We start from the raw sequence: 18661 nt of genomic DNA on the forward strand, positions 1-18661 counted from the left end.
TAAAAGGTGCAGAAGATGAGTGGAATGAAGGATAGCTTTCATCATTATTTTCAAAAGTTAGATTATAAGTTTGTAAAATAAAGATGGGGTTTTAAACCTATTTCAGTCATGTATGTGAACCCAGGAAAAAGAGACGAAGCAAAGCTTCTGACTTTCTGCTACAATGGGTTTCTGTGTCCCCTAAGCTTGGTGATTAACCAAGCAGCATTTCAAACTAATGGGCCTATGAGTCCAGTGGAAGTGCTCACCTGCCAGCATCCAGACACAAGTCACTCTGGGACATTGACCAAGTATCTGCTATAGGTCAGAGCCTGTGCTAGTGGCTTTACATGTGTAACTGGCTGTTTAGAGGGGCTTTTCCTGATGCCGTAGAATTGGCCTTGGGGCCCTTAAAAACAGGGGCTAACTGTTGTTTTGAACTCAGGAGAGCTTCTGGAGCTGGGCATGGGGCAGCACCCATACAGTACCCCGAGGCTTCCAGAAACCAGGCAAACCAGCCTCACTGCAGCCAGTCCCTTCCCTCCAATCGCTCCTGCTCACAGCCCACAACAGCAGAGCCCATGGGAGCTTTGGCTTCAGCTCTGTTTCTGGTGAGCCAAACAAAGGGGAATGTCAGAGTATTACTAATAAAAATTGGGGGTGCTTTAACAGAAAACTGGTATCTCAGCACTTTGCTCATTTATTCATTCATTCTCCCTACAGATGCAGTATTTAGTGAGTCTATACTGTGTGCCAGGCACCGCACTGGATGCTTGGGACACACGTGACAACCGTGGCTCTTGCCCACGTGGAGCTCCATCTGGACGTCTGCTCTGGCACTAGCCGTGCTGGTCTGCCTCAGGCTGGCCTGAGCTGGGAAGAAGTGAACTGGAGAGTGACGTCTATTGGGAAGAGGGGGACAAGGAAGGGGGACAAGGAAGGGGAACAGCCTGGCTTCCCACTGTGGGGCATCTAGGATGCAGGTATTGCCCAGACTCCTGAAAAGCAGGTTTCTGGAGCCTTCTTATCAGTACTCACATAGAGGGTTACTCTCAGACAAGCACACCTGCCTGGAAGGGGCTGTCAGGTATATTCCCACGTGGAAGATGAGAGAGATGTAGAAAGGGGCAGGCTGGAAGGGGACTCTTCCTATGAAGGAATACTGTGGGGGTGTGTATGGGGGATGAGGGTGCCAGAATGGGGGAACTGCAAGGCCTTCCAAGGCCCTGTATATGTTCCCTTGAGAGATACAGAATGCATGTGAGCCAGCTTTCCTGAGTACAGGTGTCTTGCTTGGCCTCAGTTGGATTGCCTTGCAACCCTCTCCCTAGCAGTCTTCACAAGCAGGCACCTCAACAAGACCTTCTCTTCCTCCTCAGCCTAATCAAACCCATCTGGAGAAACAGAGGGCATGGCCTCCCTTTACACCCTCCATCCATCTGAATTAGCTGGACAGGACCTGGAGTCCTGGCCAAGTCAGTATGAAATTGTCCCCGGCCTCTCTTCTAACACTTACCAGAGCTGGACCATTTTTTTTTTTTCAGAGTGGAATGTCTCCAAGGTGACATTTATAGGAGTGTGCTGATTAGGAAGCAGGGTAAGGCTGAGGTCCTTGGCCTTGACAAGGCCAGACACAAAGGCTGAAGGTTATTATTTAAACTCAAGTTCCCAACTAAGCAAGTTAGTGTCACCAATGTTTACAATACTTAAAAAGCATCTCTCATAAACATAAGGATGCTGCTGCAAGCCAAAGAAATAGACCATTGCCCACCATCAATTCACTGTCTTTTTGGAAGGTCACAGGTGAAAACTTTCAATATCATTTCATTTTCTTTAGGGACTGTTTATTTTCCAAGTTATCCTTTGTCTCTACTGAGCTGCCCATTTGTTATCTATTCAAGGATCAGAGTAAGCAAAGGTTTTCTTTTGACAATTTCTTCACTCCAAAAGATATACTTGATTACTGATAGCAAGGTAATTACTTATTATTCTGAAAACCAAAAGTGCAGTTATACTGATCAGAGGATCTTTTCTCTCTGGGAGTATCAGTCTTGCCCACCTCTCAAGCGGAGGGCTGCTAACTAGCAGATTTTATTTAGAACGTGCGCTTAAACTGGCCCAATTTTTTCCTCTACTGTTCCCATATCTCCATAATGGTAGGCTCTGGAAGATAGGCTCCATGGGGTCAGGGCTTTTGTCTGCCTTGAGCACTGGTGGAGGGAAGCCTGGTCCAAAGAATACAGCCTGGCTCCAAGGAGGTCCTCCAGAAACATTGGTAGGTAAATAAATATCTGTGGTCTGAGTCTGCAGTCCATTGTTACCTTTTCTGTGATCATTCAGATTAATCCTCCTTTACCTCTCAAATAACATAGAAAGGGAGGAAAACCTTTTTGTAACCTAATTTTAAACTCATAACCTACGTCCTTCATTATACCCTTCATTTAGAGCAACCAAAACAAGTCTTAGGTCATCGTTTTCCCATTAGCTGTGGACAGAAAGTGTTCACTTTATATGAATATTCTTTCCCTTTCCCACAAAGTAATTACCTAAGATTTCTAGCTTTAAAAAAATGGTGTAATTTCCAACCTGGAAACAGCATTGCTCATTAAGGTTGAAAAAGTGACTGGGGCTTGCTGAATCCTATGCAAATCAGTCCTGATGAGCCCTTAACTAATCTGTTTACAAACCAGACCTGCTAGACAGGCCTCACTGATTTTCTATCAAAGCAAAGCACTGCTCTTTATGGGCATCTGGCTGTCCCTGAATGGGGAGTTTAAACATAGACTTTTTCCTTCAAAGTAAGATCAAAGGCTTTATTACTCTTAAATGAGTGCATTATTTCCACTTACTACCTTCTTGTTTGCAATTTGTGTTTATTAACAGCACTGTCTCAGGTTTACTTTGTGAATTACTCGTTTCTGAAAACAGTATGGCAGTTTTATGGACCACAGTATACATTTGTGGAGATTATGTAGCATATAATACATAGAATGGCCCATCAGATAGGACATTAGGCAAAGAAAATTCTCCGCAAAGATGACAATACCTGACCATGCAGAATTCATTTATGATTTCTCTTTTTTTTCTAAGAGGAAACCATCTGGCATAACAGGGCTAACATAAGAAAAGATTCCCCAACTCTAAAGAGCTGGAGATTAGATAACTCTTTGACTGCCTTGAGAAGAATTTTCTTTGAAGTTTTCATTTTATTTCTTCCAAAGAGAACAAGCACACCAAGCTGTACCATGGATGAGGGATGCCATCGGTACTGTTCCAGGAGAAGCACAACCAGATAGAGAAGAGAATAGACTGTTTTCAAAAACCGAAAATGCCAGCGTGTAAGTAGCAGCACTGCAGAAACCCCTCTTTCAGAGAGTCCTTCAAGCCCGCAGTCTCCCTGGGGCCCATGAGGGGGAGGACAGGCGTGTCTGCCCTTCTTGGTCCTAACACGGAGATTAGAGCCTTGTCCTTCACTCCCACTCTCCAATTCATCTTAGGAGGATGAAGCTGCCAAGAAAATTGCATCTTTTAAGATTTGTGGTGACACGGGTATACAAGCTCAAGGGTGTCACTGACCTATAAAAGGGGCCAGACTAAACTGCTATGAGTGCAGTGCAACTCAGGGAACAGGCAACCTCAGAAGGGGCAGCTTTTAACGCCACTAGTTGGACCAGCGAGAAATTAAATGGGATGGCTGGGAAAGGCCATAATCAGAGATCAAGCCACTGTTCAAAGTCATATCAGTTTTTAATAGTGGAGTGTTGTTGTGTGTGTTTTTTTTTTTTTTGACACTGAAGCAAGCATAAATTCACAACGATAAAAACACATTGTCAGAACCCCATGGTCAGACCCCAACCAACCCAAATGAGTTGGGCTGAAAGTAGAGAGGCAGACAACAGAGAAACTAAACCGTCGTAAATCTCTTTAAAAGTCTGTTCGTGCTTATCACTTTCTAAGCGTCCTTGATGGCCCAAGTCTGCCACTGCAATACTGAAAAAAAAAAATCAGCATACATTAAACACCATGTCAAAAAAATTCCTGCACACACAGACAGGATCAGAAATTACATTAGAGAGGCTGGAGAAATAAGACATTCATACAGCAAAGCTTCAAGCACGAAAATTTTTATTGAAGACATTATGACTCCTACAACTCAGAAGAGGAAACTGGTTCTGAGAAATAGCGCATTAGGGTATAACTGCACAATAAACTATGTTCTTAATGAATGTTTGCACTGTTACCTGTAACATGGTACACATATTTGTGTGCAGAGGCACAGAATACAAAGGCTCTCTCCTTCTTGAGCAGTTTGCTTTATCTTTCATTCCTGGATAATGTCTGTCTCTTGACTGGCTTGTTAACGTTAACTGTTTGCATCTCCCTTGTCTAAAATATGGACTTTTCATCTCTGAGACAAAGGGTCAATTTTAGGCAAGAGTAAAAGACAAATAAATGAGTTAGGAGTTAACTAGTAGAGCATACTTACATTAGCACAAATAAGCTATCAGGTCTCCCTAGTCATCTTGGCTCATTAAAGAGGCAAAACTAAATCAAGCAAAGAGAATGAATCATGTTTGGCACTTATAGAGAGCAGGCTTGGGGTCAGGGTTAAGGTCATTAAAAGGAGGAGAGGGGAATGAAAACTACATTTGCTCTTTAAGGTCTCTGCGATTGGAACTCAAATGTGAAACTTCTAGAGAAAGGCTTCAAATTGTCTAAAATTACCATAGAATATTTCAAGTTCCAGCCATAAATGGAATGAAAATTGAATGCAACAGGCACAAAACAAATGTGAAAGAACATTGAATTTGATATCATCTGAGCTGTGCTCAGAGGGGCTGAGAAGCACCATCTGGAGGCGAGTTAACCATTTCAGGGCACAAAGCTATCTCTTCATAGAGTCAGGAGTCATCATCTACCTTCAAAAGGCCCAGACCATTCATTTTTATAAGGAGAAGTGGCAACAATTATGCCCAATATCCTCTGACTTATAGGGAAAATAATGGAGGATTTTTTATTTTCCTATTTGACAACTTCAGTGAGAAGTTTTCTATTGTAGGGTACCATCTGGTCCTGAAACAATATTTGTTCTAACCTACAAAAATCCCAACTCTCAAGCATTTTAGGCATTTATCATTTTTAATGACCACAGCAAATGCCAAATTTTGTCCTTTTGAAGATAAAATGCTACACTCAAAAAGTCATGGGATTTACATATACAGCCAAGGCTGAGAAACACACCCCAAATCTGCCCTTTGATTTTATGAGTCTGGCTGTGAGGAAGGTTTCCATAGTGTTTCCCTCTGCCAATGTCATTATTTTACAGAGAGGCCTGCCAAAACGCAGCTCAGAGCTAAGCTCAGTGTGTCAGGTTTATTCAAGGGGCTCATTCTAGACGAGCTCTCTTGCCATCTCTTTACCAGGCATGACGGACTATCATTAATAAAAATGTATTGATCTCTGAATCTATTCCCAGCTATAAAAAAAAACCCTAATAAATAAGATGCCTATATGAGCAATAAATAATCTGTGACCAGAGTCCAAAAACTGTCAGAAGCACGTGACTTACATTTTCCTAAACCCTTAACTAAGAGGAATCAGAAATTTAGAGCTAAAACAAATCCTGGAGATCAGTGCAATGCCCTCGTTTTAAAGAGAAGGAAACTGATCCATGATGCTGGACAGGTGAATGCTGACCCAGGTCTCCTGTCTGCCAGCCAGGGGCAACTTTGGGAAACAATACACTTAGGCACTCCCTACAGGCTGCTTGAAAAGTGCTTCGGCTTTACTTTATTTTCCTATTAATGTTCTCCAAGAGTTGAATTCTAGCCTGAATGAAGAAGTCATCATCCCTTTTAGGTATTCTTGAATTATTAAATGATGAATACAATTAAATAGTAAAAGGTCATCTTCAATCTCTCTGCCACTGACGAGAGATGATTCCCCGTGTGCACTGGCGCGATAGACATGCTGGTTTATGGGCCTGACACCTTGCATGGAACGTTACAAATCTCTATGATGTCTTTAAGCTACCGCTTGAATTGAACTGAAGGATGGCTAAAAACCCCACTCAGGCAGACAACTCCCCATTGGTTGGCCGTTTGAGAATGCTCAAGGGGGTAGTTACTCTGGCTGAGGCTGGTGGTAACCTGTGAAGTTTCCCTGAGCAGCAGCAGGCTTCTGACAGTAGCCTGGGTAGGATTTATGCACGTGGATAATGCAACCCCATTCTCTGCCCTTTCTCCCCCAACCCCCATAGGAAGTGGATAGATCACACACATTTCAGAGTGCTCAGAAAACAAATCAAGATCAAAATCCCTGCAGTAAGAAGATTGGCCAAGGGTAAACCCATACCATTTGGGGTTTCCTTAAATATGGACCCAGCGGTGGCCTTGCATATGTTCTCTTATCATGGTTTCAGATCACTAGCATAGCAAAAGAGTCTCTGAAATACCTAACTATTCAAGGATCCATTGAATAAATCAAACCTGTGTTATTATGAAATTCACCTTATGCCTCAAGGTCTAGGCTGTGTGATAAAAAAAGATCACATTTGGAACTGCTGTACTCCATAAGGTGGAATATGTGCATGCTTTATCTGCTTGCAAGTTGATGTTTAAAGTACGTTAACATCAGACTAAAGCTTGCTACCAAAAATGCATATTTTGATTGCAAAAGTTCTTAGGTCAAACATCATAAGCTAACCTTTTGACTAAGAAAACTTTGTAAAAGTTCCACACTCTGCAAGTGTCTAACAAACTGCATCATTTATAACCCAAAGGAAAATAAACTTGATCCGCCAAGGAAGAATCAGGAAAAAGTTCATGCAGATCATAGTTAACCTAACACAAATGCAATGCCGCTGCTTCCACTCACTCAGTCTTCTACTGAGCTCTTATTTGATGCCAGGTGCTGACCTCAACACAGGGACTCAAAGCTGAATAAGATGCACTCTGTGCCCTCAAAGAGCTAACATTCTGTTTAGAAAACAGATGAGCAAACCAGCAAACATAATGTAAGAGGAAAGTGCTATGATGTAGGCTGGATCAACAAAGAGCTATAGAAACAGGGGAAATGACTCAGCTTGAGGTGGCCAAAGAAGGCCTTTTAGATGATACGGGGCCTGAGCCAGTGGGTCAGGAGTGTAGGAGAAGGGTATTTCAGGTGAAGGAAGCAGCATGTGCAAAGGTCCTGAGGTGTGAGAAACATGGCATGCTCGGGAACGGGCAAGTGCTGTGGTTCACAAGCTGGGGCCCACAGGGTGCCATAGAGGAAACAAAGGGCAACAGTGTTGGGGAAGTAAGACAGGAGCCAGAGGATGAAAGGCCTGAATACCACACCAAGGGGTTCAGGCTGCATTTGAGGCTAAAAGGTGTTGACGCGAAAGTGAAAGCGATAGTCACTCAGTTCTGACTCTTTGTGACCCCATAGACTCTACGGTCCATGGAATTCTCCAGCCCAGGACACTGGAGTGGGTAGCCTTTCCCTTCTCCAGGGGATCTTCCCAACCCAGGGATCAAACCCAGGTCTCCCAAATTGCAGGCGGATTCTTTACCAGCTGAGCCACAAAAGGTTAACTATGCAGGGGAATTTTAGCCTTCCACTTCTGCAGTGGGGGAAAAAACAAATTGGGGAAGAACCAGGTTGGTGGCTAATAAGCAGCTACAAGTCTACAGAGTCAGAAAGATGAGTGGTTGCTTAGAGTTTGGGGGTTAGGGGAGGGAGACTGGCAAGTGACAAAATGAGATTTGGGGGTGGTGGTGATGGAAAGCTGGATGGATTGTGGTGATGAGTGCTGCTAAGTCACTTCAGTTGTGTCCGACTCTGTGAGACCCCATAGACGGCAGCCCAACAGGTTCCCCCATCCCTGGGATTCTCCAGGCAAGAACACTGGAGTGGGTTGCCATTTCTTTCTCCAATGCATGAAAATGAAAAGTGAAAGTGAAGTCGCTCAGTCGTGTCCAACTCCCAGTGACCCCATGGACTGCAGCCCACCAGGCTCCTCCATCCATGGGATTTTCCAGGCAAAAGTACTGGAGTGTGGTGCCACTGCCGACTAAAGGTCACTAAATCGTACATTTAAAAGGAGCAAATTTTATTGTACGTAAATTATACCTCTGTGAAGTTCTTGGGGAAAAAAGAAGTAACCACAAAGAAACCAAAGTATTCTAGACAGGAGTCCATGAGGGTGTGAAGCAAGTACGAGAGATTTAGAATCTGCTTTGGAGAATGGGTGGAGGAGAGAGCCTCAGGGATGCTTCCTGGGAACCTGGATAGACAGGGACAAGGAGAAGAAGCAAGTCAACAGGGGAGGATGTGGAGCTCAGGTGTGATACACTGAATTTGAGGTATTTATGGAATACCTGAGCAAGGTTTCTCAGACTCCCCATCCTCTTCATGGCCAGTCTTCCACAGTATGGATACACCACGATGTGTTTATGCAATTGTCAGTTGAGGGATCTTTGGATTACTTCCACTTTTTGTATATTATGAATACTGTTGCTACAAACATTCATGTACAGGTTTTTATGGAGGTGTATATTTTAACTTTTCTTGAGCACTTTCTAGGAGTAGAATCGCTGGATCATGTGGTAACTCCACATTTAACCTTTCAAGGAACTGCCAAACCATTTTCCAAAGTGGATGCACCGTTTTACAGTCCTGGCAGCAATGTTAGGAGGGTTCTACTTTCTCCACATCCTCGTTAACACTTGCAATTGTCCTTGACTCACGTTTTGTTTCAAGTTTCCAAAAGAGCACTTAATACTAAGCTACACTGTTGACGATAACTTTGTAGATGAGAAAGCTGATGATCAGGAGGGTGACTGATACAGGTAACGCTTATAGGTCACTGAAGTCCTTGCCAGCACTAATATTTATTCTGTTGAAAAAATAAAAGTATAATTTTTAATTATATTTAATTGCAGTATTTAACTGCAGTACTACTCTCTCCTTCATATACGATGCTGGCAGTTAGACACATGATTTTTATGCTGGTTTTTAGTTTTCAAAGCTCCATCCATGCCTCTACCTTTCTCCTCTCACTACTCAAAGACATCACTTAGCAAGTATCCTTTTTTGCATCATTACTTTACCCCTCTGTGATCATTTCACCTCCATCAGCATAACCCTATAACACCTCCCATCCTAAAAATATAATGAAACTTCCTTTGACCCCATGTTCCCTACCAGTATTTATCCCATTTGTCTGTTTTCTCTCCACAGCAAAACTTGAAATCTGTCTCCATTCATTTCTCTCTTCCCATTCCCAATCTTATTTCTAACACTCCACCAAAACACTTGTCAGAGTCAACAGTGACTTCTATTTTACCAAATCCAAATGACTAATTCGCATCCCTTACATTACTCAACTTGTCAGTAGCTTTTGATACAAATGCGCATTCTCTCCTTATAGTGAGTCTTCATTTGGCTTCTGGGACACTGCTCCCATTTTTTTCCCTACCTTACTGGTCACTCAGTCTCATCTGCTGGTTCTGCCTCATGTTCCAACCATTAAAACCTAGAGTAAGATGGGGCTCGGACCTTGGACCTGCTTTTTATCCACCTAGATGTCTATCATAAACTCCTGATTTTTTCTCCTATACCTCTCCCAATCCTCCCTAAATTCTTCTCCCACAATCTTGCTCTCATAGTACATGGTCACCCCTTTCTTCCACCTTCTCCACCAACCTTGGATCATCCTTGACTCCTTTTCTCTCTCCCCATCCATCTTTATGTTTAGAATCTGACCACTTCTTGCCTCTTCCATCTTCATCATTCTGGTCCCAGCCACCATCATTTCTCACCTGGATTATTACCATTGCCTACCTGGTCTCCTTGCTTGCACCCTTTTCCCAATAGTCTATTCTCCACACCACAGCCAGAGGGATCCCTCTAAACCAAAATCTTTCATGTGCTGGCTGTGATATTAGCCATTTGCAAAATGGTCCCGTACTGCCCCCTTCTCTGTGTCCACATCTTATGCAAGCCCTCCCATATTGACTCAGGGCTTCGCTAGGTGACCTGCTTTAACCAATGGCACAATACAGCCATAAAGCAAGCAGAGGCTTGAAAAATGCTTGTTCTCTGGGACTTGTCGTATGTTGCCGCTGGGAACTTTCTGCCACAAGGTCAACAAACCTGGATCTTCCCAAAGGATAAGTGACTATGTGGAAAGAAGCCTCAATCATTCCAGCCGTCCCTGCTACATGAGACCAAACCACAGCTGCCAGCTCCAAATGAGTTAGCCCAGTCGGAAGAATAACATTGCCCACCTTGAGAACCTTAAAAAATAATAAATGCTTGTTAAACCACTAAACTTGGGGGTGGCAGTGTATTGGTTACCTTTCACTTTTGCTAACTGACATGCTACGCTTCACTCAGAATAAAAGCTACCATCCCAATATATCTTCTAAGGTCCTACACAATCTGGTTTCTCTCAGTCTATGACACTTCACAATTCTGGCCTCCTTAGTCTTCATGTATCTTATGCTGTCCTAACTCAGGGCCTTTGCACTTTGTTTCCTGTGCCTACAATGTTCTTTTCCCAGATATCTGTATGGCTTGCTCTCTTGCTTCCTTCCTATCTCTGCTCAAAGGCCACACTCCCCTTACCTGCCTAATAAGGTACCCCTACACTCCCCATCCATCTCCCTCACCCAGCTTTATTTTTTCTTTTAGTCCTTATTATCACCTGACATACACATTCATTTCTTGTCTCTCACACCTCCTCACATATACACCTAAGAGACACTAGAATTTATGGTGTAGAAGGGAAGGATTTTATGTTTTGCTCATCACTGGAGCCCTAACACTTACAATAATGCCTGGAATTTTTGATCACCAGAAAAATAATTAAAGTAGCAGTACTTTTGCTAAATCTGGTGTCTAAGTATATGGCCTGGAGTATTTCTAGGGGCTCTGATGGGGAAAAAAGGCAACTGTGCTGCCTATTGGGACATAATTACATCTATTGCAGACCAAATTCCTATAGCACCCACGAATCAGAAAACAAAGACTCATTAAGGATGCAGGCAGAGGAGGATGGGGGCTGCCCACTGGCCAGTTCACACTCAGTTCCTTTTGACCTGCCCTCTCTTCCCCTCGTCCCATCCTCTCCCCATTAGTTGACAACACCAATCTGTTAGGTCATTTGACTGTTCACCAAAAAGGTTAGGAAGACACAAAAACTCCAAGGAAGTATTATCAGCATAGAAATTTATTTGAATTCAAAATAATATGGTTATATTTAGGATAATGTAATAATTATCTAAAGCATATATCATTGGCTCTGAAACAGTTCTAAAGAAGTCATTCTTCTGAAGTCAAAAAATATGTAGTAAGAATGTACAAGGAAGCAAAAATATATTAAAAAAAAAAAGTTTGCTGAGTATTGGGAGTTGTTACAAGAGGGGCACACCGAGATACTATAACAGGGTCCAAATTACATAACATGCAGCAAGGCATTCTCTTGCTTTATCAACTCTTGGAAAATAAACCATAACCTCAGAATGCAAGACCACCACCACTGGGTTAGCAGGACAAACTTCCTGAGGGACACAGGGAGTAATTCACTATACTTCCCCTTTCCCTAACTCATTTCCTCATACCAATTTCTTTTCCTTCCTTGAAGATAGGTTTTATCCTGTTGAAAAAAAAACTGGTCTTATTTGTGAAACTGTAGAAGTGAAAAGTGGAGTAAATAATATCCTGATTGAAGTAGGCAACGTTTCAGCTGAAGATGCTCAGGAATCAAACTTTTGAAAAAGGTCAGTTGGCTAGCTAGCAGAGACCATCAGTGGCTTGCAGAAAAGGAAAAAAAAAGAAAATTCAGGTACTAGGTGTTTGCTAAATAGATAAAAACAATAAGCAGTTAAAAATGGGTGAAAAATCCCAGGGTTTATTGTGACCTAGACAATCAAAAGCAGACAGGTGACCTCTGATTAAGCCCATTTACTTGTGAAGTGAGCTGTAAGTGGCTCCAAGAGAGTTTGGTTTCCAACAGTGTCCATAGCCAAAGGGCAAATTCAGAATGTCTCCTCCTCTCGCAGAAACTGGAACACGGATGAGAAGTCTTTTTTTGAGTAGCCTTTTGCACACATCATCCTGTAGATCTGATGGGCTTGACTGCCCAGAAGGATTGGGCTCTTCGTGCTGGTGGCAGAGTCTTGTGCTAATCCCAGATCCTAAATCAAACAAGGGTGGAGGGAATACATTGAGGCTGTGCAGTTTAGGCTCACTTTGGAATTGTGGCTCCTAATGCTTGGGTTTCAAAGAAGAAAAAATGAAATCTGAAAAAATAAGATACTTACAAGAATGATGTTAAGTTATATGTCTGTGTGTGTCTATAAATATTTTATAAGTGCTATCTTACAGCTACAAAACTGCTCCAGAGACAAACCTTTTGTGGAGGAGTGTCCTCTCCACTCCTCCACAAAACCTATCTGTTTTGACTCTGGACAGGTATGTTCCCATCCAGATAAGACCACATAGAGAAATGCTTTTTCACATCTGCAGAAGCCTGTAAGCCTAAGACAAACCCCAATATGAAATTAAGCATGATGAAATTATCAATGATGAAAATATCCATTCAATCTCTTAGCACATATTTAAAAAATGCTGTGTGCTGGACACTGTTCTAAATGCTGCTGATATGTAGTCATAATAAAACCAAGTCATTATTTTCAGGAACTTAATGTCCAGTGTGGAAGACAGACAGGAAAACAACTGCTGAACTTCCAGATAATAACAAGTGATGAGGAAAAATAAGCAGGGTAAGGGGTCAGGAAGTCATACATAGCAAGGGCTAGAGTGGAAGGAAGAGAGTTCTGATTGATGAGATGTTTAGGGAAGACCTCCCGAGGTGAAGACACTTGACCTACAATGCGAATGTGAGGAGGAAGTGAGCTGTTTGGAGAGCTGGGGAAATAAATTTTCAGGCGGGGGGAAGAGCAAGGGATAGGCCCGAAGGAGGCATAGCTTGGATGTTCAAGAAACAGTAAGAAGGCCAATGAGACTGAACTAGAGTGAGCAAGGGGCTGGGGAGGGAAATGAACCTGGGGATGGGCAGAGGTGGAACAAGAAAACTTTATGATGTTTGGTGAGAAGGCTGGATTTTCTTTCAAGTGCAATGGACAGTCAGCATCACATCAACCCTTTAACATCTCTGAGAGCTAATGCTTCATTTTGAGAGTTTTGGAAAACTTACAGTTGTTTAAAAATAGACAAAAGCTAACATTATAAATTTTTTACAGTTAAACTGTGGTGAATGATATCTTCTACTAAGAATAGAATCTTGTCCCACCTTGAAATATGTAGAATGAATGGAAGACAATGAAAGCATGGATAACTGAAACAATATTCCCCACACTTCATTTTATTTGTGATTATATAAGAGCTGCACAAGTGGCAAAACCAACTAGATTGCCTTCTTACTGTTACCATCCTCATTGCCTCATCAACAGAAAAGTCAACAAGCAATGAAAAAGGAGGCAAGATCAGGACCATTTGTATTCTTTGAGGAACATTCTTCATAAATGAGCAATTATGGATACCATCCACTCAAAGGAGGAAATGATTCAAAGGAAAAAGAAGGAAAGTTTAAAGAATGGGTTAAATCTCTAGCCGCTTGGATATGTATGATGCTATAGGTGTTAACATGATTTTGTGCTTACTTATATATTTTCACATGCAAACACATAGATTTGGAAAGTGTACTTAACCTAAAAGTCGTCTATAGCTTCCACTAAAAAGCAAGGTTAATTATTGCCCACACATTTAATAAATGTGGGTGAATAAGCTACATTATTGCTTATACCCGGACAAGCAGATAAGCCTCTTGTCAGTATCATTTTGCTGCATATCTGTAAGATGCATTTATTTAAAAATGACAGAAAATCTACATAGAAAGACTGTCTGTAGTTTTTAACCTAGAAATATAACTAGAATATAAAAGCCTAGAGTAAACATAACATATTGAGGAGAACACAACAATATTGAGAAGGAAAGTCTATTAGAGGTTTTCAAATGGGCAAGTAAATATCCCAAATAAGAGCTAATAAAACCAAAAAGAGGCAGCTAAAATAGCTTTGCTGGCTGCTACCTCAGAGGACAGACATTCTAAAAAGAGAAAGGTGATTTAGTCTATAAAACTCTAAGCGGCTTGTCTGTCCTGAAATGTAAGAAAAGAAGGCATCCTTTGAAGTCTGTAACATGTAATTTGAAACAAACAAATGCCCCATTTCACTAATCAAATAAAAATATTTATGAATTCATGAGCTCAGTGGGTGGTTCAGGGGAAAAAATAAAACAACTGCAAAAGTTTTCAACAAATTAATGAAGGACCAAGTCATTGCATTTTACAAGGAGACAGGTACATTAAGTAAGTAACAAGAGTGGTCATGATATTCCATAAGTTGTTCCTTAGAGGCCATCAGAAACAGACTTTTAGGTTGAGGAGTTTTTGGATGTTCTAATTATGTTCTGATTATATACACACCCTATATTAGAATTTTATGATGTTAAGAGATGAACATATAAGCCTCTACTTTAAGAACACACTAACAGTATCTCCCCCAACACAATGAGATCTAATAGCAGTTAAGCAAAATATCTCCTAGTAAGTTAAGGCCTTGTCATGGTGAAGGGGCTTGCATAATGCAATGAAGCTATGAGCCATGCCATGCAGGGCCACTCAAGATGGACATGTCATAGTGAAGAGTTCTGGCAAAACGTGGTCCACTAGAGGAGGGAATGGCAAACCACTCCAGTATTCTTGCTGAGAGAACTCCATGAACAGTATGAAAAGGCAAAAAAGATACAACACAGAAGGAAGAGTCCCCCAGGTCGATATGCTACTGGGGAAGAGTGGAAAGCAATTACTAATAGCTCCAGAAAGAATGAAGCGGCTGGGCCAAAGTGGAAACAACGCTCAGTTGTGGATGTGCCTGGTGGTGAAAGTAAAGTCTGATGCTGTAAAGAACAATACTGCATAGGGACCTCGAATGTTAGGTCCTTGAGTCAATCAAACTGGACGAGATCAAGCAGGAGTTGGCAAGAGTAAACATCAATATTTTAGGAATCAGTGAACTAAAATGGATGGGAATGGGCAAATTTAATTCAGATGACCATTATATCTACTACTGTGGACAAAAATCCCTTAGAAGAAATAGAGTAGCCTTCGGTTAACAAGAGTCCCAAATGCACTACTTGGGTGCAATCTCAAAAACAACAGAATGATCTTGGTTTGCTTCCAAAGCAAACCATTCAACACCACAGTAATCTAAGTCTATTGCCCCAACCACTAATGCTGAAGAAGCTGAATTTGACCAGGTCTATGAAGACCTATAAGACCTTCTAGAACTAACACCAAAAAAAGACGTACTTTTCATCATAGGGAAAGTGAAAGTGAAAGTGAAGTCGCTCAGTCATGTCCGACTCTTTGCGACCCCTGGACTGTAGCCCACCAAGCTCCTCCGTCCATGGGATTCTCCAGGCAAGAATACTAGAGTGGATTGCCATTTCCTTCTCCAGGGGATCTTCCTGACCCAGGGATTGAACTCAGGTCTCCCACATTGCAGGCAGACGCTTTAACCTCTGCACAAAGTAGGAAGTCAAGAGATACCTGGAGTAACAGGCAAGTTTGGCCTTGGACTACAAAATGAAGCAGGGCAAAGGCTAACAGAATTTTATCAAGGAAACACACTGGTCCCAGCAAACACCCTTTTCCAGCAACACAAGAGACAACTCTACACATGGACATCAACAGAGAGTCAATAAAAATAAGATTGATTATATTCTTTGCAGCCAAAGATGGAGAAGCTCTATACAGTCAGCAAAAACAAGATCAGGAGCTGATTGTGGCTTAGATCATGAGCTCCTTATCGAAAAATTCACGCTTAAATTGAAGAAAGTAGGGAAAACCACTAGGCCATTTGGGTATAACCTAAATCAAATCCCTTATGATTGTATACAGTGAAGGTGACGAATAGATTCAAAGGATTAGATCTGGTAGAGGGTCTGAGAACTGTGGACGGAAGTTCATAACACTGTATAGGAGGTGGTAACCAAAACCATGGGAAATAGATGGGGAAACAGTGGAAACAGTGTCAGACTTTATCTTTTTGGGCTCCAAAATCACTGCTGATGGTGACTGCAGCCATGAAATTAAAAGACATTTACTCCTTGGAAGAAAAGTTATGATCAACCAAGATAGCATATTCAAAAGCAGAGACATTACTTTGCCGACTAAGGTCCGTCTAATCAAGGCTATGGTTTTTCCAGTGGTCATGTATGGATGTGAGAGTTGGACTGTGAAGAAGGCTGAGCTTTTGAACTGTGGTGTTGGAGGAGACTCTTGAGAGGCCCTTGGACTGCAAGGAAATCCAACCAGTCCATTCTGAAGGAGATCAGCCCTGGGATTTCTTTGGAAGGAATGATGCTAAAGCTGAAACTCCAGTACTTTGGCCACTTCATGCGAAGAGTTGACTCATTGGAAAAGACTCTGATGCTGGGAGGGATTGGGGGCAGGAGGAGAAGGGGACGACAGAGGATGAGATGGCTGGATGGCATCACTGACTTGATGGACGTGAATCTGAGTGAACTCCGGGAGTTGGTGATGGACAGGGAGGCCTGACGTGCTGTGATTCATGGGGTCGCAAAGAGTCGGACACGACTGAGCGACTGAACTGAACTGAACCAAAACCATCCCCCAAAAAAAGAAATGCAAGAAGGCAAAGTGGTTGTCTAAAGAGGCTTTACAAATAGCTGAGGAAAGAAGAGAAGTGAAAGCCAAGGGAGAAAGGGAAAGATATACCCAACTGAGAGCTTCCTAGGTGATGACAGTAGTAAAGAACCTTGTCTGTCAATGAATGAGATAAAAGAAACACAAGTTCGATTCCTAGATTGAGATGATCTCCTGGAGGAGGGCATGGCAACCCACTCTAGTATTCTTGCCTACAGAATCCCATGGACAGAGGAGCCTGGTAGGCTACAGTTCAGAGGGTCACAAAGAATTGGAGATGACTGAAGCAACTTAGCACACACACATATCCAATTGAATCAAGAGTTCCATAGAATAGCAAAGAGAGATAAGAAGGCCTTCTTAAATGAACAGTGCAAATAGAGGACAACAATAGAATGGGAAAGACAAGAGATCTCTTCAAGAAAACTGGAGCTATTTAGGGAACATTTCATGCAAGAATGGGCAAGATAAAGGACAGAAATGGTATGGACCTAACAGAAGCAGAAGAGATTAAGAAGAGGTGGTAAGAATATATACAATTACACAAAAAAGATATTCATGACCCAGATAACCACAATGGTGTGATCACTTACCTAGAGCCAGATATTCTGGAATGTGAAATCAAGTGGGCCTTAGGAAGCATCACTACAAACAAAGCTAGTGGAAGTGATGGAACTCTAGCTGAGCTATTTCAAATCCTAAAAGAAGATGCTGTTAAACTGCTACACTCAATATGTCAGCAAATTTGGAAAACTCAACAGTAACCATCGGACTAGAAAAGGTCAGTTTTCATTCCAATCCCAAAGAAAGCCAATGCCAAAGAATGTTCAAACTACTGTACAACTGCACTCATTTCACATGCTACTAAGATTATCCTCAAAATCCTTCAAGCTAGGCTTCAGTAGTATGTGGACTGAGAACTTCCAGATGTACAAGCTAGGTTTAGAAAAGCAGACAAACCAGAGATCAAATTGCCAAAATTTGCTGGATCACGGAGAAAGCAAGGGAAAAACATCTACTTCTGCTTCACTGACTATGCTAAAGCCTTTGACATTGTGGAAAATTCTTAAAGAGATGGGAATACCAGACCACCTCACCTGTCTCCAGAGAAACCTATATATGGGTCAAGAAGCAACATGGAACGATTGAGTGGTTCAAAACTGGGAAAGGAGTACAAGGCTGTATATTGGCACCCTAGTCATTTAACTTATATGCAGAGTACTTCGTGTGAAACGCCGGGCTGGATGAATCACAAACTGGAATCAAGATTGCTAGGAGAAATATCAATAACCTCAGACAGATACGCAGATGATACCACTCTAATGGCAGGAAGCGAAGAGGAACTAAAGAGCCTCTTGAAAGTGAAACAGGAGAGTGAAAAAGCTGGCTTAAAACTCAACATTCAAAAAACTAAGATCATGGCATCCAGTCCCATCACTTCATGGCAAACAGGTGGGGAAACGATGGAAACAGTGACAAATTTTATTTTCTTGGGCTCCAAAATCACTGCAGACAGTGAATGCAGCGTGATATTAAAAGATGCTTGCTCCTTGGAAGGAAAGATGTGGCAAACCTAGACAGCATATTAAAAAGCAGAGACATCACTTTGCTGACAAAGGTCCATATAGTCAGAGGTATGGTTTTCCAGTAGTCGGGTACAGATATGAGAGCTGGACCATAAGGCTGAGTGCTGAGGAACTGATACTTTCGAGTTGTGGCGTTGAAGACTCTTGGGAGTACCATGGACTGCAAGGGGTCAAACTAGTCAGTCCTAAAGGAAATCAGTCCTGAATATTCATTGGAAGGACTGATGCTGAAGCTGAAGTTCCAATATTCTGGCCACCTGATGCATAGAGCCAACTCACTGGAAAAGACACTGATGCTGGGAAAGACTGAAGGCAAAAGGAGAAGGAGGTAGTAGAGGATGAGACGGTTAGATAG

General features: G+C 42.1%; 1 protein-coding gene across 1 annotated transcript in view; it reads right to left on the bottom strand.

Annotated features, from left to right (window-relative positions):
* The window catches only part of HIBADH (3-hydroxyisobutyrate dehydrogenase), a 112399-nt gene continuing 104917 nt past the window's right edge, over positions 11180-18661 (bottom strand). Inside the window, exon 8 of the mRNA XM_005679359.3 lies at positions 11180-12164. Coding sequence (XP_005679416.2) covers positions 12006-12164 — 159 coding nt within the window. The 3' untranslated portion in view covers positions 11180-12005. The remainder of the gene's footprint in view (positions 12165-18661) is intronic.

The sequence above is a fragment of the Capra hircus genome, chromosome 4 (genome assembly GCF_001704415.2).
Source record: "Capra hircus breed San Clemente chromosome 4, ASM170441v1, whole genome shotgun sequence".
In the NCBI taxonomy this organism is placed as follows: Eukaryota; Metazoa; Chordata; class Mammalia; order Artiodactyla; family Bovidae; genus Capra; species Capra hircus.